Below are 26131 nucleotides of genomic sequence, written 5' to 3'. Positions count from 1 at the left end.
TCTTGACTATACAAATTTCTAACACTGGCATTATTTTTCTTTATCATTTGGGAGTGGGATGGGAATTGAGAGGGGAGAAAGTAGGTTTTGGTGATTTAAAAACAATTTTAAAAAAGCAGTTTGAGACTTGCAGTCAGGATCTGGTTGAAGTCTTAATTTGGTAATCTTTGGAAGTTACAAAACTTCCTTGGGATTCAGTTTTTTTTATTATGGTTTTAATTTCATTTTTGGAGAGGAAATTCTTTATTCTTTGTAAAATGAATGTAATAATTCTTACAGTAGCACCCTGAGATGATTGTTGTGAGAAAAACACTATAGAAACCTGGAAAAATTGTATGTTTATGAGGTTAGTGTCATTATTGACCCTTAGAAGGCTAGTGTCAGTGTCATTTGGACTACATTCATTTCTTAATATCTGGTATTGCCCAAACAGTCCTCACTATACCCCTTTTTCTACTCCTGGGAAGCAAATCTCTGCTGCCTTTTGCCCTAACTAAGGAAATAACTGGGAGGAAATCATGAAAGGGTAGCTGTCAGCAAAGAGTCAAAGTTGGGAGGTGATGCTTTCAAAGAATCACATTTTGAACCATTTCCAATCAGTACCTCCTTCTAAGGGAATGTTGATAAAGGCTTTGAAAGTGTGACCTAGAATTAAGAGAATGGACTCTTCATCTATAAGAATCTGCAAAGATCTCTGTAGCAATTAGGATTATGGAGAATGGTCATTTCACTTGACTTGTGCAAGTTGATATTGATAAGACAGGAAGAATTTGTTTTTATTTTCAAAAACCAGTGAACCCCATTGATGAGTGAAGTGTAGAACAGCCCCCAACTAAACACACTGGTATTTATTTATATGTAGATGCCTGCAAATTAGATCATGAGCTTTTATTTAAGGATATGTCTTTATGTTGTGGTGTTTTTTCATTCAGGTATCATTGAGAGAGATGAATCACCTATGGAGAAAGGGATGGCTGGACATCGAGGGAGGGACTTTGAGCTGTCTGATGTGTTCTATTTCTCCAAGAAGGGATTTGAAGCCATCGTAGAAGATGAAGTGACCCAGAGATTCTCCTCAGAGGAGTTAGTGTCCTGGAATCTTCTCACAAGAACCAATATTAACTTCCAATATATCAGCCTCCGATTAACCTTGGTGTGGGTACTGGGTGTTATAGTTCGTTACTGTTTCCTCCTTCCTCTTCGGTAAGCCACAGTTGTATTACTCTGAATAACAAAAAAGCATTTTATGAAATGAGAGTGATGGGAGATAGGTAGAAATCTTTTATTTTTTTATTCACTTTAAAGGTAATGGGGTTAAGTGACTTGCCTAAGGTCACACAGCTAGGCAATTAAGTGTCTGAGGCCACATTTGAACTCAGGTCCTCCTGACTCCAGGCTGGTGCACTATCCACTGCACCACCTAGCTGCCCCAATAGGTAGAAATCTAATATTAATGTCTAGTGCTAAATGTAAACTGTACAAGTATAAAACAAAATGTATGTAATCATTGTATATTTGTATTTACTTGTATGATTCATTGATGTTCTGGGTTCTAGGATGCAAGAAGGAAATAATAGAGATGGAATGAATTCAAATAACAGAAAGGCTAAAATGTGAGGATAGATTTTAAAAACATTAGTGTGAAAGGTCAGAACTTAATAAAGGTAATAACTGAAAGAAAAGAATTATCTTTTCCATCAAATTCTTTTCGTACATCTGGTATATATCTACTGTATCCTAATAGTTACCAAAAACTAGAATATTTTAATTCTAATAAGAGGACATAGTATATTACACAGTAGTTTATGGAATTTATATAATTGTTTAGCAAGAGATGATATTGCCTTAAGAATCATTGAGTTTGTGTATTTACTCAAGAAGTACTTGGAGAAATTCTTGAATATTAGCTAAAAGATAATAGAAAAATAACAGCATTTGGGGAGTGTTAACACTAAAGTCTTGCAGATGGAGTGACATGGAGGATACCTTTTTTTATAAGTGAGGTCTTAATGTGTTAGATGGATCTTGACCCTTCAATCATTGATTATCATATGGTCTATTTAGAGATGTATAAAATAAGACTTGCAGTCATATTTTAATATTATGACCTATAGATTTCATTAGTTTGCTAGACATCTCTCAATGATTTTTAGTAATCTCCCATGAGACCAGTCTTATGAAAATAAGATTTTTTTATGTTTCTGGGAAGAAAATGGGCCTAGCTTGACTTAGTCGTGTTGCAAAACAGATTTAGGAGAGGGGTAAAGCCATTGGGCACTCCTCAGAAGAGTTCTTTCTTTGTTGTTTATCCATAATTAAAAGCAGGAACCAATTGGGTCTTTATATTTCTTTCTTTTTCGTTTTTGTAAGGCAGTGGGGTTAAGTGACTTGCCCTAGGTCACACAGCTAGGTAATAATTAAGTGTCTGAGGCTAGATTTGAACTCAGGCCCTACTGACTCCAAGACCAGTGCTCTATCCACTGTGCCACCTAGCTGCCCCTCAAATGGATCTTTAGGAAAACCATCCCTGACAGGTTATAGACATGAATCAGGTGATGGTTTTTGTACCTGATTTTTTTCCTTAATACTAATCGATAACATACTACCTGAGACATTGCAGACTGCTATAGCTGCATATCTGACCCCTGAGATCACTGTAGAAGATCAGTTTGTGATATTTTACTATTCCAACTAGAAAATAAATATAACATTAACTGGTCAAATGTATCAGTCTTTATCTGAGATGAGAAGAGGATGATGCTAGGCATTATCCCACTAGAACAGAGCCTAGTTTTTTAATCTGGCATTTGTTCCTTTGTAATCCAAGTTACTTTTCCTCTTCTCATTCAGTTTTTAAATCATATGTAATATAACCAGTTCTCTTGGAAAAATGAATCAAGAAAACTTTGAGGGTGATAGTAGTGGTGGGTTTTTTTTTATTCTAAATTTGATTTAAACTCTGGTTTCTTCTCAGTTTGTGAAACAGTGATTTTTCAAAATTAAAACATTTGTTTCAGAATGCTTTAAAACTTAGATTTTTTTTAAAAAATATTTTATTTTTCCAAGTACATGCAATGATAGGTTTTCAACATTCATTCATTTGCATATTTTTCTTCCATCCTCCTTTCCCTCCCTTCTCTCCATGGCAGTGACCAGTCTGGTAAAAGTTAAACACTTACATTTGTATTTAATATATTTACATATTAGTCATATTGTGAAATAGGATTAGAACTAAGGGGAAAGATAACAAAATCATGAAAAAGAAAGGAAAAAAATTAAAGAAGTAAAACTTAGATCTTTGCCTCCTAGACTGTTAGTTTCACATTTTCTATGAGTAACTGCTTCATTGTTCGGTTTTCTGAGTATCTGAGGGGGCTGTTATTTTACAGTAGTAAGAAAAGATAAGGAAAAGATGTGATATGTTAATTGCCTCTGAAACTCTGATATGCTAATACAGCATTTTGGAGTCCTGGAATGACTTATTGTGTGACCTAGAACAAGCTTCTTTCATCAATTAAATGAAGGTAAAACTTGTAAATCTGAAAGTGCAATGGATACATCATTAAACATTTACTAAATATCTACTGTGAACTAGACTCTTAAGAGATGGAAGGCACAAGAATTTCAGAGAGGTTGAGAAAGACTTCCTGGAGAACATGGGATTTTAGTGGAAACTTGAAGGAAGCCAGGAAGTGCAGAGATAAGAAGGGAGAGCAGTGTAGGTCTGGGAATGTGACAGGCATAGGGTTGGCCACAAAATGGTGTATCTTGTTCATATCATTAGATTGAATAGTATATGAGTATTTGTTATAATTCTGAAGAGAGAGCCACCAAACTTTTTAGCCTTTTTACACTCTAGTTTGCTTTTATATGGAATTTTCTTAATCAGTTGAATTCCAGGATTATTTTTCATAACATTTTATTAAAAAACAAATCAAACAAAAAATACCCTACTCAGACATGCACCAATAACCACATCTATAAGAAACTAATCATTTTAATCCTGCAGGCAACCCCTTTATATGGAGGGCATCACTAACTTTACTATCATTTATCTTCTTGTTTTACAGCATTACTTTGGCTTTCTTTGGGATTAGTTTGCTGGTTATAGGAACTACTATGGTTGGGCAGCTCCCAAATAGCAGGTAAAATATTTTGTTTTCCATTCATGCCTAAATAGTAGTTACTCTTTATTAGATATATGCTCTATAGAGTATATGGATTATTTTTGCATACATTTAGTGATATTATCTCACTTAAATCTTCCTATTACTTTTATCCTTTTTTTGTTTTTGTTTTTTTGCAAGGCAGTAAGGTTAAGTGACTTGCCCAAGGTTACACAACTAGGTAATCATTAAGTGTCTGAGGCCAGATTTGACCTCAGGTCCCCCTGACTCCAGGACTGGTGCTTTATCTACTGTGCCACCCAGCTGCGTCCCCCCTTTATCTTTTTTTTTTTAATTTTTTTAGTCATCAAAAATAAACTTTTTCTTCCATCCCCTCTCTCATTTGACAAAGAAATAAAAACAAAAATCAAGCAAAACAAATGCCCACATTTGCTATAGTCAAAAAGACTTTCTCTTCATTCTAAATCTTTTACCTTTTTATAAGGGAAGGAGTTAACTTGATTATAATTAGTCCCCTGGAATCCTATTATACTGCTCTGAATTTCTAAATCTTTCAAAGTTGTTTGTCTTTAGTATTATTGCTATTGTATAAATTACTCTCTGGGTTCTGCTCTTTTCATTCTACATCAGTTCCTAAAAGTCTTTCCAACTTTCTCTGAAACCATTTCCTTGATCATTTCTTATAGCACCATAGTAATCTAGTATGTGTATGTATGGTTTTTTTGCTGTGTGTGTGTGTGTGTGTGTGTGTATACATCTAGGCCATTGTCCTTCCTTCTCAATCCTGATAAAGACCTGATATCAGGGAGGTGAATTGGATTGCAGTGAGGGGATGGTGCTGTGTAGCCCACCTCACTGTTCTCCTCCAGAGATATCTGGGTCCAGTGGCCAGATATGAATCAGATCAACTGGAGATAGCCAGCCCCAGTTGCCATGAGAGACCTTGACTTTTTTTTCTTTTTACAAGGCAAATGGGGTTAAGTGGCCTGCCCAAAGCCACACAGCTAGGTAATTATCAAGTGTCTGAGACTGGATTTGAACCCAGGTACTCCTGACTCCAGGACCGGTGCTTTATCCACTGAGTCACCTAGCCACCCCTAAGAGAAAAGACCTTGACTTTTTAAAGCTAATGTCTTTCCCAAGTCACAGTTTGACTGTGGCAATGCCTGTTTGGTGATTAAGGCTAGATGAGAGAGAGATGAGGCAGAAGCCAAGAATAACCATTTTTGTTTTGTTAAAAAAAAAATAAACTGGGAGGGCAAAACCCTCAGGGTTTCTCAGTAGAAAGAAAGAAAATGTTGCAAAGAATAGACTGTTCAGCATAGTCAAAAAAACTATCTAGGAGGGGAAGACCCTCTTGAGATTCTGGCCAAAGAAGAAGCAATTTCCATTTAGCTTTGCTCTAAAGCAGTCTGGGGCCAAATTATGACCAAATGGGCTTAGTCTGAAACCCATTGTTGGCCAGTCTAGGAGTTTTGGGGCCTGTAAACCTCAGGAAATCGGTTATGGGAAGAAAGAAGAGAAAAAGAAAGAAAGAAGGGAAGGAAGGAAGAAAAGGGGAGGAAAAAAGGAAACTAGTCTTTGAGAAGGATTTCACAACATTACCCTCACTATAATAAACATAAGGTGTAAGTCATGCCATCGTTTATTTGCTATATCATGGATGAAGGACAACAATAATGGAATTATGGTTTTGTGTGTGTGTGTGTGTGTGTGTGTAACATATGTCTAGTAACTTTTTCAGTCAATCTCTTATTGCAGCCACTTGTATCCAGTTTTTTTCCACAGTAAAAGAAATAAACAAACAAAAATATTTTCATATATACTTTTATTTAGAATTGTTTTACTTAGGACTAATCTCTTCAATCTTTAGTTTTCCTTTCCTAATATTTCATATTTATGTTTGTATATATTCTTCCTCCTTTAAATTGTTCAAATGAGAGTAAGGTTCAAGTGTCACCTGCTTCCCCCACCCTTTCTTCCTTGTTTCTGTAGCCTTCTAAAGCTTTTGTACATGCCAGTTCTTGGAAATCATTTTCCCCAAACTTCTCCTTGTTTTCTTCCCTTAAAGTAATCATTTTTTTCACTCACTTACCATTCTTTTAAGATCATCAAGATGTAACAGAACTACTCTTAGATCTTCTCTCTAAATTCCCTCTATGGGATCTGATCATGATAAGTTCAGAAGGGACACAAATCACTGCCCCATATTAGAATATAAGTAATTTATCCTTGTTTAGTTCTTTATGATTATTCATTCTATTTATCTTTTTTATACAAACTTTATGTAAACATTCTTGTGTTTGCATAGCTCTGATCTATTCATCGGGAATGCTTGGAAGTTGTCTGTTTCATTTGTTCCATTTTTTTTTTTCATTTTCCAAATCCCCTTCTAGGATTACACTCAGGTTTACTGGCTAAAGTCGATCTTAGTTGTAAGTCTGAGTCATCTTCCGGAATATTTTATCTAAACTCTGTTCATTTATAGTTGTTGTTCAGTCATTTTTAGTCTTGTCTGATTTTGTGAAATAATTTAAATTTTTTTGGAGTGATTTGCCCTTTCCTTTTTCAGCTCCTTTTACAGATGAGAAAACTGAGGTAAACAGGATTAAGTGACTTACCTAGAGTCACATAACTAATAAAATATTTGAAACAAGATTGGAACTCGGGTCTTCCTAACCTAGGCTCAAAGTCTTATCAACCAAGAATACTGGTTGATCTTTTTGCCTCAAATGTGTTTTTCTTTTCATCCTTGCCTTGTAGTTGTTATGAAGGCATTTTTCTTTAATAGATTTTGTCCTCAGTGTCCCTATCACTGGCTTTTTTTTTTAATTTTTTAAAAATTTATTTATTTATTTTGAATTTTACAATTTTTCCCCTAACCTTGCTTCCCTCCCCCTCACCCCCCCATAGAAGGCAATCTGTTAGTCTTCACATTGTTTCCATGGTATACAGTGATCTAAGTTGAATGTGATGAGAGAGAAATCATATCCTTAAGAAAAAAAATAAAGTATGAGAGATAGAAAAATTACATAATAAGATAACTTTTTTTTTTAATTAGAGGTAATAGTCTTTGGTCTTTGTTCAAACTCCACAATTCTTTCTCTGGATACAGATGGTATTCTCCATTGCAGATATCCCAAAATTGTGCCTGATTGTTGCACTGATGGAATGAGCAAGTTCATCACTCCCATGTTGCTGTTAGGGTGTGCAATATTTTTCTGGTTCTGCTCATCTCACTAAGCATCAGTTCATGCTCACTAAGCATCAGTTCATGCAAATCCTTCCCAGGCTTCTCTGAATTCCCATTTCTCCTGGTTTCTAATGAACAATAGTATTCCATCACATACATATACCAGTTTATTAAGCCATTCCCCAGTTGATGGACATTCACTCAATTTCCAATTCTTTGCCACCACAAACAGGGCAGCTATGAATATTTTTGTACAAGTGACGTTTTTACCCTTTTTCATCATCTCTTCAGGGTATAGACCCAGTAGTGGTATTGCTGGATCAAAGGGGATGCACATTTTTTGTTGCCCTTTGGGCATAATTCCAGATTGCTTTCCAGAAAGGTTGGATGAGTTCACAGCTCCATGAACAATGTATTAATGTCCCAGATTTCCTGTATCCCTTCCAACATTGATCATTGTCCTTTCTGGTCATATTGGTTAGTCTGAGAGGTGTGAGGTGGTACCTCAGAGATACTTTAATTTGCATTTCTCTAATAAGTAGTGATTTAGAGCAATTTTTCATGTAACTATGGATCAGTTTGATTTCCTCATCTGTAAATTGGCTTTTATTTTTTTATTTTTATTTTAATTTGTTTTTCCAACAATATGCAATGGTGATTTTCACCTATCATTTTTTTTTCTTGCATTCAGATACCATCAGCTGTCTCTGGGTTGGATTATATTCCTTTTTTTTTTTTTTTAAGATTTTATTTTGAGTTTTACAGTTTTTCCCCTAATCTTATTGCCCTCCCCCTACACCCTACAGAAGGCAGTTTGCCAGTCTTTACAGTGTTTTCCATGGTATACTCACCAATCAATTTTTTTACAAGATTTTGAGTTTTATATTTTTCTCCTTCCCTCTCCTCTCCCCCGACAGAAAGCAATCTGATATAGGCTCTACATGTGTAATTATGTTAAACATAGATCCATATTAATTATAGTGTGAAAGAAGAATCAAATTCAAATGGAAGGGAAAAATTAGAGAGAAAATAATGATATAACACATGACAACTTTTAAAAATTGATGATGGTCTATTAGATTTGATCTGCATTTAAGCTCCATGCTTACCATTCTGGATATGGATGGTATTTTCCATCATAAATCTTTTAGAATTGTCTGATTATTTTGCTACTGAAATGAACAAATTCATCATGGTTGATCATTACCCAATATTGCTGTCAGTATGTATAATGTTCTTCTGGTTCTTTTCACTTTACTCAGCATCAATTCATGTTGAGTCTTTCCAAACTTTTCTGAAATCCTGTCCCTTATGATTTCTCATAGAACAGTAATGTTCTATCACATACCTATATCACAGTTTGTTTAGCCATTCCCCAATTGATGGGCATCCCCTTTAATTTCCAATTCTTTGCAACTATGAAAAGAATTGCTATGAATATTTTTGTACATTTGGGTTTTTTACCCTTTTTTTGTGATCTCTTTGGGATACAGATGTAATAGTAATATGTCTGGATCAGAGGGTCTGTACAGTTTATTGCTGCTCTTTGAGTATAATTCCAAATTGCTCTCCAGAGAGATTGCTATCACTAGCTTTGATTTGCTATCAAATGGCACAGTCTGACCACCTGCTCTGAGCTTTGCAAGTTCCTGACCTGAGTTTGAATCTGGCAGCAGCCCTGTGGACTTGCCCCATTTGGAATTTTAGCAGATAACTCCTGCTTGAGCTGTTTTCTGCCATCTGAAAAGTTCTGATGAAAAGTGAAAGAAGAGTAAACTTTCTTTTGGACTGTGATTCCTCCCCCTGGGAGGGAATTCTTCCCTTTGCTGGGTTCAGACTAGACTTGAAATAGGAAGTGAGACCCTGCTCTACTCACAGGATCCTCCAACTCACCCAATTGCTCCTTCCTTCTGAACCCTCTTGTCTCTGGCTCTGTAGACTAGGGCCCCTGACTGCTTCTTAGCTTGTAATGCCACCCCTAATCACAGCTCCCCCTCCTCATTCCTCCCTGTGACCTGGGATTGGATAATAAGAGACAGCAAAAAGTGATGCTGGTTGGATCCTGTTCCTAGGGAGGTCAGCACCCCTTTCTCACCCCAGCCTTAGTGGTGGTGGATCTAGGCCCTCTTCCTGCCTTGGTGCCTATCCTCTCCTTATGCTTTTAAATGTCTCTGCCCTCCTGGCTGGACCTCACACCCAGTGTCCAAAGACTTCTGCAAACCGTGCGGCTCCTGCTTGCTTCTCACTTTCTCCTTTCTGGCTGTAAAACCTAGGGACCTTCACGGTACAGGTCCCTTCCTTGGTTCTTTCTACATCTGTTACTTGTAACAAATTGTGAGTGGCAGAACCGCCAGTTGGCAGTTGCTTCTAAGCTGTGTACAAATTTAATTGTTTCTGTATTAGATTTGGGACTTCTTGCTCTGGTCCATAGTCTCCCTCTGAACAGGAATTCTCCACATGGTGCTCTCCTAGCCAGATCCCATCCCTAGTGTTCCCAGCCCTCTCTGTCTCTCTTTTTTTGCTGACCTGGGCTGGAAAATGCTTCATTGATTTTTTTTTCCCCCTTGGCTTTATGATCAGGATTTAATCTAACACATTTTCTAGATCAGTGTGGAGTTGTTTTTGTATGCTTGGTTTTTTAGGGGGCACTCCCTGCACTTTTAGCTATTCTGTCATCTTAACTTCCTATTCCTTTCATTTTTAAATGGAAAGCAATCTATCTCTGTTTCAGTGTTTTCTCCTATTAATCCTCACCACCATATTTTAAATTGTCTTGGATATACTTTTGAGTGCTGCTGAATTTGATGAAAATCTGAAGTATACTGCTTTGAAAAAAATCATCCTGGAACTTGGAATTGGAATAATAAGACTGGAGTACCTAATTTACAGGATTGATGTGAGCAGTAAATTCAAGAATGTACTTTGTTTGATAACATTCAGCACTTTGCAAACCTTAAAGTCTTGCATCAATACAATTTGTTGTTTATAACAATAACAATAACAAGATTTAATTTATTCTTTAAGTGTGTCTTCAATTTCTCACTCAGTTATTTTCTTCCTACAGTATAAAGAACTGGTTGAGTGAACTGGTCCATCTGACTTGCTGCAGGATCTGTGTCAGAGCTCTTTCTGGTACCATTCATTACCATAACAAGTGAGTTCAAGAGAACTTCTTAACCTGAGGTCCAGGATCTTGGTATTTAAAATATGTCGATTCCTTTATTTTAATATATCGTTTTCCTTTTTAATCCTGTATTTCTTTTTATTCATTTAAGAACATCATTCTGAGAAGAGGTTCATTGTCTTGACTAAAGGAGGTCTATGACATATAGAAAAAATTGTTATTGGACTTTGAGTTTTAAAAGAAATGAATCTGAATTTTCTTCCTTAGAATAACATAATAAATTTTGCTGTCTCTTATACTTTATTTTTCTTCCTTAAGGATGTGATTTCCCTCATCACATTCAACTTAGATCAACGTATAGCATGGAAACAACGTAAAAAGTAACAGACCGCCTTCTGTGGAGGGTGGTAGGTGGGGGGAGGGAAGTGAGATTAGGGGGGAAATTATAAATTAGTCTTGGGAAAATTCATTTAGAGTCCTAACGTTAAAAGAAAGTGTCTTTTTCCTTGAATTTTGGAAAACAATTTTACAAACGGGCTGGATGGCCGTGGAAGCCCCGTGTTCTGGGCCGCTGGGAGCCCCCTCCTGCAGGGGCTGCAGACAGACGCCGTCCTCCCCCTCCCCTCCTCCGGCCGCAGGCTGCCGGGCGTGGGGGTGTAGGTGGGGGGTGGCGCTTCGGGCCGGCTTCCAGGGCCCCCTCCTCCAGCCCCCCGGCTTGGGGCTCGGAAGCCCGTGGGAGAAGCTGGGGAGAAGCTGGAGAGGCGCCTCCCCCCAGCCGCGGGGGGGGGGGGGGGGACAGTGGTCAGATATAATTATAATTATAAAATTCAAAACAAATAAACAAAAGAATATGTTTCATGTGAGTTGCCATCCTCTCACTAATGAAAATGCAAAATTTTAATCTCTGCCCCCCCAAAAAATCTTATAACAAAAACAATTAAGTAAAGTCTTACAAGATCTAAAAAATTTATTCTTGTGTTCAACAATGCTATAGATTAGAGTTGAGCAAATAATATTAGTAAAGGATGAGTTGAAAATAAAAATATAATACATTTAATAACAATAATAATAATATATAATAATATAATAGAAGAGTACTTTTCATACAGGTCAGGTCTCATCTGAATATTAATGGACCCTAGCAGAATTTTTAAAATGATAGAGTTAATATATAACTTGGTGTGGTAGAAAGAGTGTCATACTGAGAGTTTGCATCACCTGGGTTTTAAGCCTGGCTTGGTCATTAATTAGTGACTGTGGGTGAGCCAGTCAATCAGTAAACATTTCTGTTAATTCCTTCTATGTCCTAGGCAGGGTGCTAAGCTTTTGGAAATAAAGACAAAACTCAGTTCCTGTCCTGAAATTTCACTCCAATTTTATGTGTAAAATCAAACAAAGCATTGCTAATCTTTGTCTTTATTTCAGTGAAATGGATTTGGTTTTTGAGCTCTCAAGTTCATTTTTGTTATTTTATTTGCATTTAATTTATGTAACTTTTTCAGCCCCTAATTTGGTTTCTTTTTTTCTGTAGCGAGACAAATTTTGGCTGCTACTTGCATGCAAATAGCTTAGAGGCTAATTCTGCCTACAAGCCTGAACATTTGAGCCTACTATTTAAACAACAGGATTTGGAATTGGAGAAACTCCTCTGGAAGAAACAACATTTAAGGGAACTCATGTCAAGAATGCCCATATATTCCAATTGAAATTGAAAGTCTTAGTGGTCCTTTCGTAATTCTTTTTGTTCTTGAATAGATGATTGCTCTTTAGCAAATTTTAACAACACCTTGCCTTGGTTCTCCCTCCTCACCTTGACCTCTTGGAGTTTCCTTCACATCTCAGCTTGTACATCTTCCTACTGGAAGGTTTTCCTTATTTCCCTCTGCTGCTAGCACCTTTCCCCTTAGCATGCATGCATGCATTTGCATTTAGAGTGACTTTATTTAATTCCATAAATGGTATATATACCATTTGAATGTAATATCTTTGAGGATAGACACTCTAGGGGCAGGGTATGCTCAGTAAAATGCCTTTGACTTTATTTAAATAGAATATAGATCAGCTTTCTTCTTAAATTTTCATTAGATTGATCCAGTGATAGCTTTCTCTTAGAAGGGTTGGTAGTGATTTTTTATTTTTTTTTGGTAATTGCAGGCAATACCGACCGCAGAAAGGAGGCATTTGTGTTGCTAACCATACTTCCCCAATAGATGTTCTGATCTTGACAACTGATGGATGCTATGCCATGGTGAGAGCAATCCTTTACTAAGTCACATATCAATGACTTTTTTGAATGATTCAGATGCATTCTTTTTGACTCATTGGAATGTTAGTTTTTGTGTATGGCTGACACATTTTTAGACATGGATATTGACTCAGAACTCACAGAACCTTTGAATTAGAATGAAACCCTGATTTTACCATTGGGCAATACTTTTTTTAAATCATCTTTAATTTTTGAAGAGTAAGGTTTTTTTAGACTTCTAATTTTTATCTCTTCTACCAAGACCTTTTGTACAGATTGATATTTCGTGCAAAAGACATAAAACCATCTATTTTCTGCAATAATTAAAAAATAAATGCACATGTTTATGTACATATATATGTTTGTTCTAGTCTTTGAGTGGTGTGCCAGGCAGATAAGTAAAGCATCATTTTGCTACTAGCTAGCTGCAAAAGTAAACATGTAGGTCTAGGTCATATCCTGGTATCCAAATTGTGAATCAACAGGTGTTAAGAATTTATTAAGGACTTACTATATTTCTTGCACATTTTTGGCAAGCTGGGGTTGTGGAAAGTGGGTCTGGTTCCAAATCAGGCCATTCTTATTGAGTAGAATTATCTCAACATGAATCTGAATTATTGAAAAAGATAAGTAGACTTCATAGGACAACACAGGGATGTCAAGGATATACTTAACAATAAAACATAGCCAGTAAGCCAAGTTCATGAAACTATAATTATTCTAAAATCTGAATTAGTTTGACTGTAAGACAGTTATAAAAACCATTTAGATAGAAGCTTCACTAGAGCAGCAATAGTGCCATGACTATTTTTACATCTCTCTCCCCTTACCTCCTGCACCAAACATAATCCTTGGCCCAACATTATTGGGATCTGTGGGATCATTGTGGGTTCTCCTATTATTCCTCAAATCAATTTGTGTACCATCTTGTATTATATTTTCTTAAATCTCATGCAACCAAATCTCATTCTCCTACTCAATTATGGGGCCGGCTCATTGCTTATCTGAAATTCCTGTCAGTGTGGTAGGTATATAATACCTTGTTGAATAATTGCTGTTGGAAAAATTAAATCAGAAGTAGCATAACTCAGGAGAAGAAAGGTGCACTGTTATACCCATGTGATCATAACTGGATTAAAAATATATTTCTTTAATTCTTATACTTGTGGCATGATAGCTTCTACCCATGCTGCTGTCAAATAGGAATTATGGATGGGGAGATGCTTCAGATTTTTTCTTCTCCATGCCAAAGGCTGGCCACTGTGACAATATGAGTTAAATACTAATTTTGGTATTGAGTTTTTTCCTTTATAATTTTTTTCTTTTATGTTAGACCATTTTTTGCCAGTTGCCATTCCTCTACTAGATTAAACTGTAGACAAAAATTTGATATCCATAGGAGAGCATGGTAAACTTTAACTATTAAATTAACTATTTATTAAAAGATAGATCTTAGTATTTTTTGTTTGTAATTACTTATGTAATTATGTACTACAGGTTGGTCAGGTTCATGGTGGATTGATGGGAGTCATTCAGAGGGCCATGGTTAAGGCTTGTCCACATGTTTGGTTTGAACGTTCAGAAATGAAGGACCGACATCTGGTGACTAAAAGGTAAGAAATACTTAGTGTAGTGTTAAGCATTGAACTTTGAGGATCGTAGTAGTTAAATGTTAGAACTATGATTCTAATAGTTTTTTTTTCCTAAAAAGCTATATAAACTAATGGAAAAGGCCTCTGTGTGTGGGGGGGTGGTAAACTGTTTGCTAGAAATTGTTTTTTTAATTTTTTTATTTAAATTTATTTTTCTCATTTTGTACAAATGTTTTTCTTTACATTAATAAAATATACTTGTTTACAAGTAAACAAAATACCCCTCCCCCCATGAATATAGATAGACTTGCTTGGGCAAAAGTAAAGGGGGGAGAAAAAAAATTAAAATTAAAAAGAAAATAATAGTAATAATTGTAGCTATGGCCAGGTGGCGCAATGGACGAAGCACCAGCCCTGGAGCCACAAGCACCCGAGTCCATATCCAGCCTCGTAAACCCAATAATCACCCAGCCATGTGACATGCAAGCCACCCGATCCCCACTGCCCTGCAAAAACCAAAAAGAAGAAAAAAAAACCCAAAATAAAATAGTAATAATAGGGGTGTCTGGGTGGCAGACAGAGCATTGGCCCTTGAGCCAGGAGCACCTGGGTCCGAATCCGGCCCCGGACACCCAATGATCACCCTGCTATGTGGCCCCAGGCAGGCCACCCAGCCCCACTTGCCCTGCACCCTCCCCCAAATAATAATAACAAAAAAATGTGTTTCAGTCTTTGTTCCAACACCATCAACTCTGTCGTGAGTGGATCACATTCTTTATGATAAGTCCATCACAAAAGTTACTTCCATATTTTTCCAACGTTGCCATTGCTGATCGCAACTCCCTCCTTTCTTATTTCTCCACTACCATGTACTATATTTTCTCTCTCCTTCTACTCTGACTCTGCTGTAGCATAGCTGAGTGGAGCAGCAGACAGATCCCTGGTCCTGGGGCCAAGAAGCCCTGAGCCCCCATACCACCTCTTCGGCCCAGAATCCACCTGGCCCTATGGTCCTGGGCAGGCCATCCCATCCCAGCCCCTTGCAAGAAGTAAAAAAACAAAATGTGTTATATCTGACCACTGTCCCCCCCATGGTCCATCCTCTCCTCCTTTATTCACATCCCCACCCCTTCCCCCTGCTCCCCCCTCCTTCTTACTCCAGTTGTCTATACCCCATTGAGTATATTTGCTGTTTCCTCTCCTAGCCATCTCTGATGAGAGCAAAGGTTCCCTCATTCCCTCTTGCCTCCCCCCTTCCATATCATTGCAATAGCTCATTGTAATAAAAAAAAATATCTTATTATGTGAAATAGCTTGGACTATTCCCTCTCTCCTTTTTCTTTCTCCCATTCCATTTCTCTTTTTTTCTTATTGACTCCATTTTTACACCATATTTTATCTTGGAATTCAGCTTTCTCCTGTGCTTCAACTATAAAAGCTCCCTCTACCTGCTCTATTAACTGAGATGGTTCATATGAATATTATCAGTATCATTTTTCTATACATGCAGTTCATCCTCATTAAGTCCCTCATATTTCCCCCCTCTCCTCCAATCTCCATGCTTCACCTGAGTCCTGTATCTGAAGATCAAACCTTCTGTTCAGCTCTGGCCATCCAAAAGGAACCTTTGAAATTCCCCTGGTTCATTGAAAGTCCATCTTTTTCCCTGGAAGAGGACATTCAGCCTTGCTGGGTAGTTCATTCTTGGCTGCATTCTAAGCTCTTTTGCCTTCTGGTATATTGTATTCCAAGCCCTACGAGCTTCCAATGTAGCTGCTGCTAAGTCCTGTGTGATCCTGACTGCAGCTCCACGATATTTGAACTGTGTCCTTCTGGCTGCTTGTAATATTTTCTCTTTGACTTGGGAGTTCTGGAACTTGGCTATAATATTCCTGGGGGTTGGTTTTTTGGGATCTCTTTCTCTGGGGGGGGGGTCGGTGGATTCTCTCCATTTTTATTTTGCCCTCTGCTTCTAGAATATCAGGGCAATTTTCCTATAGTAATTCTTTGAAAATGATGTCAAGGCTCTTTTCCTGATCATGACTTTCAGGTATTCCAATAATTTTAAAATTATCTTTCCTAAGTCTGTTTTCCATATCAGTTGTTTTTCCAATGAGATATTTCACATTTTCTTCTAATTTTTCTTTTTTTTTTGGTTTTGAAGTATTGATTCCTGATTTCTGGTAAATTCATCAATCTCCCTGAATTGTATTCTTTGTCTGAAGGATTTATTCTCCTCAGAGAGTTTTCTTATCTCTTTTTCCATCTGGCCAATTTTGCTTTTTAAAGCATTCTTCTCCTCAATAACTTTTTGAACTGTTTTATCCATTTGACCTAAGCTGGTTTTTAGCATGCTATTTTCTTCAGCATTTTTTTGGATTTCCTTGACTAAGCTGCTGACTTCATTTTCATGTTTTTCCTGCATCTCTCTCCTTTTCTTTTCCCAGTTTTTCTTCTAACTCCCTCATTTGATTTTCAAAGTCTTTTTTGAGCTCTATCATAGCCTGAGCCCAATTTCTGTTTTTCTTGGAGTCTTTAGATGCAGGAGCTTGTGCTTCCTCATCTTCAAACTGAGTATTTTGATCCTTCTTGGGCTCATTTGCAAAATATTTCTCAATGGTCTTCCTCTTGTTTCTTTGTTCATTTTCCCAGCCTAAGCCTGTTTTTTGGAGGTGCTTCCTGAGCTTTTGGGACACTCCCACAAGGGTCTCAGTGTGTGAGGTTCTGTCCTCCCTCCTGGTCTGTGAATGACCATATCTACCATGGGGCCGAGGTGGGGGGGGGGGGCTGCTGTTCTATAGGGGGGCCTAGACTGCGATCAGGATCTGAATGTGGTCAGAGCTCCAGAGTCCTGTTCCAGGGGCAGAGGACAGAGCTCTGCAGTCTCTCTTCACTCCCCTCCCTCAGCTCAATGGGCTCATGCCCTGGGGGCTCCTGTTTACCAGCTCCACCTGCTTCTGTTTGCTGAAAGACCAGGCTGCTGGCTGTGTGCCATGAGGGCTGGGCTCCACGTGCTCGCTCTGGTAGAGGTCCCCTGCTGTTCCCCCACTTTGTGCCGGTGCTCCCCAGGGTACAGCTCAGGAGACTCCCCCGCTGCTGTGAGCCATGGCTCCCAGCGCCCTGGGGCTGCCTCCGGGAGGCTGAAGTTCTTTGGCTCTGGCAGGCCACCCCTCCGACCCCGGGGAGCAGAGCCTTTCTGCTCTTTTCCAGGTTACCTTGAGTAGGAGAACTGCCTCACTGGGTCCCTTTGTGGGTTCTGTCTCTCGAAAGTTTAGTTAGAGTCCTTAGCTTATGAGTTTTTATCAGATAGCTCCTAAGACTCAATCCCTTCATGTCGCCATCTTGGCTCCGCCGCTAGAAATTGTTGAGATAGTTTTATTACTAGTCAACAAGCCTGCATGCATTTATTACTTAAATGCCTATTGTATTTCAGATACTATGCTAAATAGTAGGGTTGTAATGAAGGGGGGCAGAACCCAATTTCTGCTCTCACAAACTAATGGGTATGACAATTTACAGATAACTACATACAGACAAGATTTATATGTATATACACATGTATATACAAACATTCGTGTATAAATTTGAATCAGTTCACACACAATATAAATTTGAGGTAATCTCAGAGAAAACATCCTAAGATTAAGGAAGACTAGAAAAGACTTCTTTCAGAAGAATGAGCTTCTGCTGAGATTTGAAGGAAGTAAAAAAAGCCATGTGGTAGAGATGAGGGGAAAGAGTATTCCAGGCCTAGGAGACAGTGATATTGTTGGTAGTCCAAAGATGAAGTGTCTTATGGGAGAGGATAGCAAGGAGACCAGTGCCATTGGATCACAGAATCTGGGAGAAGTGTATAAAATGTAAGAAGACTGGAAAGGGGAGAGGGGAAGAGGAAGGGTTTTTTAAATTTGATATTTATTTTCTCTCTCTAATAATTTTAAGTTTTTTGGAAGTTCAGATCCTCATTCACTTTTTTGATTGGTAGCATGGTGCCTAATCTATAACCTAAAATATTTGGTCCTCAATAAATGTGCTGTACATCTGATGTAGTTAACTCAGTAAAATAGTATCAGATGTACAGCTTCCTTTTTTTAAAATTTTTTTCATTTCCCCCAAAAACTGATGATATATAAAGGCAAGGGTACAAAGTGGTGTAGAGGCAGCTAGGTGGTAAAGTGGATAGGGCATTGGACCTGGAGTTAGGAAGACCTGAGTCCAAATCTGACTTGAGACACTCAGTAGCTGTGCGACCCTGGGCAAGTCACTTACCCTCTGTCTTAATCCACCAGAGAAGAAAATAGCAAACCATTCCACTATCTTTATCAAGAAAATCCCATTTGGATACATATAGAGTTGGATATAATTGAGTGACTGAACAGCAGGTTGTAACTAGGACATATGATCAGAGTTTCTAATTTTTTCTTTCAAAAGCTTCATATTAAACAACATTTTTCACAAAATGAGTAGAGAGCCATTGTCATGGCTAATCTCATTGGACCATGGGTTTGAACCTATATCCCAGCCAAGGCCTTAGTCATCCTAACCTGCTTCCCTTCCTTTCCTTTATTTTCTCCATTTATTTCTTTACTAGGTGCCTCAGTTACTGGTCAGTGGGACATTTTGACTTTGACTGCTCCTAAATGAATTAAAGTAAATTAAAACAGGTAGGGCAGCTGGGCGGCACAGTGCATAGAGTGTTGGTCCTGAAGTCAGGAACTCATCTTCCTGATGTCTCTGGCTTGCTCTATTTTGCCTTCAATCAGGCCCAGACCAGAGACTGGTCAAGGAAAAATCTGTTGAGTGTTCAAATCTAGTTTCAGATACTTAGCAGTTGTGTGTTCCTGGCAAGTTGCTTCAACCAGTTTGCTTCAGTTTCCTCATCTATAAAATGAACTAGAGAAGAAACAGCAAACCACTCCAGCCACAAAGAGTCAGGAATAGCTCATAATAACTGAACAAATGCTTGTGAGTGTCCCTAAACGTTTTTCTTAAGATTTAACTACTTAATGAATATATTAGGAGAGGGAGAATGTGTAGTTGAAGATGAGGTTCCAAATTTGTTTGATTAGAAGGATGGACATAAAATCACAGGATTATGGATGTAGAACTGAAATAGAGGCCATTGATCCAACCCCCATTTTTATTTGAGGAGTTGAGGGGCCAGAGAGATTAAGCAGTTTGCTCATGATTATATAAAAAGAAAGTAGCAAAGCCGTGACTCAAAATGGAGTGTTCTTTCCATTCTCCTGTACCAGCCTCTGGGCTTGGTTATTTTGATTGTAATGGGGAAGTTCAGAAATAGGGTAGGTTTGAGAGGACAGGTAATGAGTTCTCTAGTGAACATACTGAGTTTGAAATGCCTTTGGGCCTTCCAGTTTGATGTAGGCCTGGATCTCAGAAGAGAGACTAGAACTGTTCTGTAGTTCTAAAAATCTACATAGAAAAAATAATTGAAGGCATTCAAGCTGATGCTCTTAGCAAATGAGATTTTAGGGAGAGGGTTCAGGAGAGAACCTTGAGGTATACCCCCACTTAAGAAGTATGAATCAGAAAAAAGATTGATTGGGAAATTTGGTGAAACAGGTAAGAGGAAAAGTGAGAAAGAACAATGAAACGAGAAAACCTGAAGAAAAAGAAACATTCAGAAGATAATCACCAAGATGAAATACTACTGAGAGCTCAAGAAAGATGAGAAATGAGGAAAGGTCATTGGACTTGCCAGTAGTTGCTAATGTGCAAGAGAGCAACCTCAAGTCAATAATGAAGTTGAAAGTCAGATAACAGAGGGTTTGGGAGAGAGGTAAAAGCTTGGATATGAATCCAGGTGACTGAAAAGATGGTGGTGCCTTTGATAGAAATAGAGGACTGAAGATTGAGTTTAGAGGAAAAAGATAATGGGTTCTTTTTGGATATACTGAGTTTGAGGTAACCATGGAATATCCAAATGGAAAAGTCCATTAGGATGTTGGTGAAGGAACTGGGCATGTTTGACCTGGAGAAGGGAAGATTTGGGAGGAATGTGATAAAAAGGAATGAATCTTCAGATTGAAGAAACTTCCTACCCATTAGGATTGTTCAGACTAAAATGCTTTGGGAAGTATTGGTTTTCTCCTTCAGTGGATGTCATCGAACAGGGAAACTGGATGACCTAATATCTGTTAAGAATATTGTGGGCAGCCCTTTGACATCACTGCCACTTAGCATCATCTTATAGCTTTAGTGAAGGTTTAGGATTGGAAGGGACCTTATAGACCATTAAAATCATTTTATAGATGAGCGCACTGAGGCATAGAGATATTGAGTGACTTGTCCAGAGTTACATGGTTCATATTTGAGGCAGGACTAAAACCCAGGTCTTCTTGACCCCATCTTCTACCACTGACTTCCAACTTGTTGCTTGATCATAGTTTTTTTTTTTCTTCAAGGAAAGAGGGTATCTGAGTTTAAGTCTGTATATAGACAGAAGTAGTTGTGGAAGCATGTTGAACCTTCCCTTGTTGCAGGCTACACATGTCTGTCTAGCTCTGATAGAAACCAATAACTGCTCTATTCCCTTTCTCAACCAGACTTCTAGAAAAAGCCTTCAGTTGTTTTCACTCCTACTCGCTTCTCAGCCCTTTGCATTCTGGCTTTCAAGCCTCTCAACACAATGAAAACTACTCCTTAATTGTCTTGGTCCTCCTCTTCCTTCATCTTTCTGGAACTTTTGATACTGTTTGACCCTCCTTTTTCCTCTTAGCTTTTTTATCCCTGCTGCTGAGACTTTTCAGTTTCAGTTGCTACATACATATCTAAGCTCATAACTCTGGAGTTCCCCCAAAGCTCTGTCCAGGGCTGGCTTCTGTCCCTGCATGCCTTTATGGATGGAAGGAGCACTGTGGTATAGTGGGCAGAGTGCTGGAATATGAGTTAGGAACACCAATCTCAGATACTTGCAGTGCTACCTTGAATAAGTAACCCAACTTCTCTGATCCTTGGTTTGTTCATCTTTCCACACTTCTGAAATTATTGGAGTCAGTAACCCCTAGTGAGAAAACTGTCCTAATATTTGTAAAGAACTCTTATTAGTGTAATAACTAGTGTTGAAGTATGCTGCCTATCTCCTGATATAATAGTGATAGTCTCAAGGTACAGAATAAAATACACATTTTTGGACTTGGCAGATGTAGGAATTTGTTTTGTCTAATTATGCATATTTGTTTCAAGTATTTTTCTTTTGTTTTTATCCTGATTTTGTTGGGAGAGATGGGGGTGTGGGGGATATAGGGGGGAAATTAAGAATATAGAAGAGGTGGTGGCCAAGGACAGGAATTTTGGTGTGGATAGTCAAAGAAATAGTGAGCTCTGAGCTGATCTATTGGGAAGTTGATTAACACATTCTTTAAGAAAGGAAAGAAAAAAGCATTTATTAAATGTCTACTCTATGCTAAGCTTTTTAAAGTTATGATCTTGGGGTGGCTAGGTGGCAGAGTGGATAAAGCACCAGCCCTGGAGTCAGGAGTACCTGGGTTCAAATCCGGTCTCAGACACTTAATAATTATCTAGCCGTGTGGCCTTGGGCAAGCCACTTAAGCCCATTGCCTTGCAAAAAAAAAGAAATCCTAAAAAAAAATAAAAGTTAGGATCTCATTTGATCCTCACAGCTCTGGGAGGCAGGTCTTATTTTTGATCTCCATTTGCCCATTGAAGAAACTGAGGCCAAAAGGGGTTAAAGTGGCTTGCCCAGGTCATGCAGCTAGTAAATAACTGAGGTCAGATTTGACCCTATACCACTACCCAGTGTTCTGTACCACCCCACCTCTCTGCTATAGAAGTGTGGAGAGTATTGATTTGCTTTGAACAAATGGGTCAACCTGCATATAGTTTATATAGGGCTGGTGGTGACAGATGGAAGACAGATGCAATTGTGAAGATAATGTGGTGCCCCCCCCCCCAGGCAGGATTTCCAAACTAGATGGATGAATAAATAAATAGGAAAGAAAGAGAGGCTGAGGACCTAAGGAGCAGAAGGTTATATAGTTGTCCTGTAACATCACTGTGTTGAATTTGTTTAATTTCTTCTCTCTCTCTGGAGGGGGAGACATTACTCCCCAGAAATCACACACAAAGGTATAAATAAAATGTTGCTTCAAATAGCAGTGTGTAATGATGGGGACTTTTCTTATGAGATTACAAAAGATACTACTTATCAAAACCAAATGGGTATTGGGTTAAGTACAGAACAACTTATATAGATAGATATGTACAGATATGTTTATAAATCTGTGGGTTTAATCCCTCCATCTGCTACTTAGGCTGTTGAGAGAGAGAAGTCAACTCAGACCAGAAGTAGCTTGGTGATAGAGGGAGGATTCATGGCTTAAAATGTCATTGGGATAATGGGTGTTCAGTATGGAGAACATGTCTCTCCTTTGCCCGTTTTACTATGATAAACCATGATGGAGTTGAAGACAAATGCAAGAACAATGAAAGAAAATGGAATAACATGCTGATGTCAGATGTGTGGAAAGGACAATAAAATTGTGCCTATTAAAGCATGAGAGAAAAAGTAACGGTCTGCAAACAAATGATAATTTGTTTCCTCTTTGTCATTTCTAATTCCTCAGTTTGTTTTTTAGTCCATGTTTTTCTACTTCTTCAGTAGGGGAGTCAGCTCTTGTTAGGAAACTACAGTATATAAATAAACCAGACTATTTTGTGTTTGTTTAGGAAAGATATATATTTTTTTTGTGATCTGTTTGACTTATATCTTCTACTTTTTCCTTTATCTTCTTGTACTCTTACAAAGAATTTAGAAAAGCTTTCCCAATTTTTTGTAACAGTTTGATTTTTTTCCTTCTTTTCAGACTAAGAGAGCACATTGCTGATAAGAAGAAATTGCCCATTTTAATCTTTCCTGAAGGTAAGAACAAGGATTATTACTTTGCTTTAGCTTACTTAAGGACTGAGGAAAAACAGGAGGGGAAAAAATAGAGATCTGGGACCACTGGAAAACTTTCAGAGAATTTTGGAAATTCTTAAGATCTCTGTGAGCTTGTGGGAAAGGCTGTTTTCTTAATTGATCATTTATGTCCATTTTGGTTATGCTTCTTCTGTGGGATCTTAGATCTTTCTTGATTTGTTCAGTGTTCCATAAGCTCTTGAAGGATGTTCTCTTCTGACCTTTTAAGTTTTCTTAATTTAATGGTGTGCCAGACAGGTTACTTTGGGACTTGAGGTGCTTTTTTTGTTTTAAATTAGTACAGCACATTATGATGCTGGAATAGCTCAAATGTATAAGAAATGTTGCTTCTCCTTGCTCTGCTTTTTTGACGAGACTTGATTTAAATGATAATAGCAATGGATTCTGTGTGCATGTCTTGAACAAAATTCACTTTCCAGGACTTTGCTTAGAAGCATGAGATAATTAAAAAAATGTTTTTGCTTCTCTGGCTAGGAACCTGTATAAACAACACCTCAGTTATGATGTTTAAAAAGGGAAGTTTTGAAATAGGAGGAACTATATATCCAGTTGCAATAAAGGTACATCATATATTACTTTTTAAATGAAATTGATAGTTTTTCTGAAAAACATGGTTATGCAAAAATGATTCATTCCCTACAGTTTTGCTAGAGTAATTATGCCTTGCATTGTATTTGAAAAATAATGTTTCTGATTCTCTCAGAAAGGTCTGTTATCTTGGTGTTTCTCAGTAGTGGTAATACTTAAATGAAGCCAATCATAATTCTCACCTGAGGATCATTGTATTTTATTTCATTTATTTATTTTTATTAAAATTTTATTTTTCTAGTTACGTGCAATTTTTTTCAGCATTCATCTATTTGCAAATCTATGAGTTCCCTGTTTTTTCTACCTCCCCTTTCCTCCCCTCTCACCATGGTGGCAAATAGGTTGATAAGACATACATACACATTTGTGTTTAGTATATTTATATATTAGTCATGTTGTGAAAGAAGAATTAGAACTAAGGGGAAAGAAAAAAATCTTAAGAAAGAAAGGAAAAACATAAGAGAAGTTTTTAAAAAGTGAACATAGTCTGCTTTGTTCTGCATTCAAACTCCGTAATTTTTTCTCTGGATGAAGATGGCATTGTCCATAGCAAGTCTCTCAGGGTTGTCCTTGATCTCTGAACTGCTGAAAGGAGCTGCGTCCATCATAATTAATGTTCTCAAAGTGTTAAAGGATCATTCTGGGCAGCTAGGTGGCGCAGTGGATAGAGCACCGGCTCTGGAGTCAGGAGTACCTGAGTTCAAATCCGGCCTCAGACACTTAATAATTACCTAGCTGTGTGGCCTTGGGCAAGCCACTTAACCCCATTTGCCTTGCAAAAACCTAAAAAAAAAATAAAGGATCATTCTATTTTAAAGGGATTAGCAGAAATTAATAAAAACAGCTGAATTTTATGCTTCTTTCTTGGCTTAGAACTAGGACATTTTTACTTTGGGAAGTCAGGTTGCTTATCCAGACCCAACTTGCAATCTCGGTCTCTTTAGGATTATTCTCTAAACAAATGAGGGTGTTTGTTTGGATTAGGTTTTGGATATTTCTTGCAAAAGAATGCATATTATATATTTTTTGTTTCTTATTCAAAATTCTTTTGTAACCCTAGTAGTTCAAATTGCTGCAAAGATTGGGTTCGGTCTTTAAATAGTTGATGGGATCAGATGGAAGATTTTGGCTGCCACCCTCAGAAACTGTATGAGGGAATTGGATTTTGCTAGGAAGTTTACAAGACTACATTTGTTCTTCTCTTCCAGTATAACCCTCAGTTTGGTGATGCCTTTTGGAACAGTAGTAAATACAGCATGGTGAACTACTTGCTTCGAATGATGACCAGCTGGGCCATAGTCTGTGATGTGTGGTACCTGCCCCCAATGACCAGAGAGGTGAGGTATAGAGCACGTTTATCCTTGCTACTCTAATCAGATTAACCCCAAGAACCCTAGGAGGGCCTGTTTGTCAAAGTTGAACTGCTCAAATGCATTCTCAGCAGTTCAAACTCCATGTTTTAATGATGGGTTTACAACAACTCAATAAAATCAGACTGTGACATCTTGAGCCATTAGAGATATGACAGTTTTCTGATATCTGTTAGCTTCATTGACCTCTGGACCTATTATTGAAAGTTGTACCTTGTCTAAGACCATAAATGAAACTCAGTCACTTTCCTATAGTTAGCACTTTCTTTTGCAGATGCTTATGTCTAACATATATAGATTTATGATCAGAAGTGGAGCATTTTTTTTTTTTAGGTTTTCTTTTGGCAAGGCAAATGGAGTTAAGTGGCTTGCCCAAGGCCACACAGCTAGGTAATTATTAAGTGTATGAGACCGGATTTGAACCCAGGTACTACTGACTCCAGGGCCAGTGCTTTTTCCACTGTGCCATCTAGCCACCCCAAGTGGTGGAGCATTTTCTATGACTGACCCAGATTACAAATTTGTTAGGATAAATTGTGAAGCCGACTTCTTTAACAACAAAAACCTGTAATAATTCACTTTATAGAAACTTTGTACAATGATCCTTTCAGAAATTTAATCATTGACTTTCCCTTACAGGTAAATGAAGATGCAGTTCAATTTGCAAATAGGGTTAAGTCTGCAATTGCTGTGCAAGGGGGACTGACCGAGCTTCCCTGGTAAGACATATAGTTATCCAGTAGCGCTCTAAAGTGTTTTTAAGTGTTTTCTTTGGACACTTTCCTAAGTTGGGTCACAGTTTCAGCCTGGGCTAATGTGTACCCTGAATTTTTTTTTTTTGCAAGGCAATGGGGTTAAGTGACTTGCCCAAGGCCACACTGCTAGGTAATTATTAAGTGTCTGAGGCCAGATTTGAACCCAGGTACTCCT

At 37.9% G+C, this 26131-nt stretch overlaps 1 protein-coding gene across 4 annotated transcripts in view; it reads left to right on the top strand.

Moving 5' to 3' along the window:
- Positions 1–26131, top strand: part of GPAT3 (glycerol-3-phosphate acyltransferase 3) — an 87364-nt gene that overhangs the window by 53435 nt on the left and 7798 nt on the right. For all 4 annotated transcript variants that reach the window (XM_074228593.1, XM_074228595.1, XM_074228594.1 and 1 more), the window contains 9 exons: positions 933–1203; positions 4071–4145; positions 10385–10474; positions 12599–12692; positions 14187–14302; positions 23128–23183; positions 23718–23803; positions 25040–25168; positions 25841–25920. In XM_074228593.1, coding sequence (XP_074084694.1) covers positions 959–1203; positions 4071–4145; positions 10385–10474; positions 12599–12692; positions 14187–14302; positions 23128–23183; positions 23718–23803; positions 25040–25168; positions 25841–25920 — 971 coding nt within the window. In that variant the 5' untranslated portion in view covers positions 933–958. The remainder of the gene's footprint in view (positions 1–932; positions 1204–4070; positions 4146–10384; positions 10475–12598; positions 12693–14186; positions 14303–23127; positions 23184–23717; positions 23804–25039; positions 25169–25840; positions 25921–26131) is intronic.

The sequence above is a fragment of the Macrotis lagotis genome, chromosome 3 (genome assembly GCF_037893015.1).
Source record: "Macrotis lagotis isolate mMagLag1 chromosome 3, bilby.v1.9.chrom.fasta, whole genome shotgun sequence".
NCBI lineage: Eukaryota > Metazoa > Chordata > Mammalia > Peramelemorphia > Peramelidae > Macrotis > Macrotis lagotis.
The sequence above is the reverse complement of the archived record's forward strand: the minus strand, read 5'-3'. Positions and strand labels throughout refer to the sequence as shown.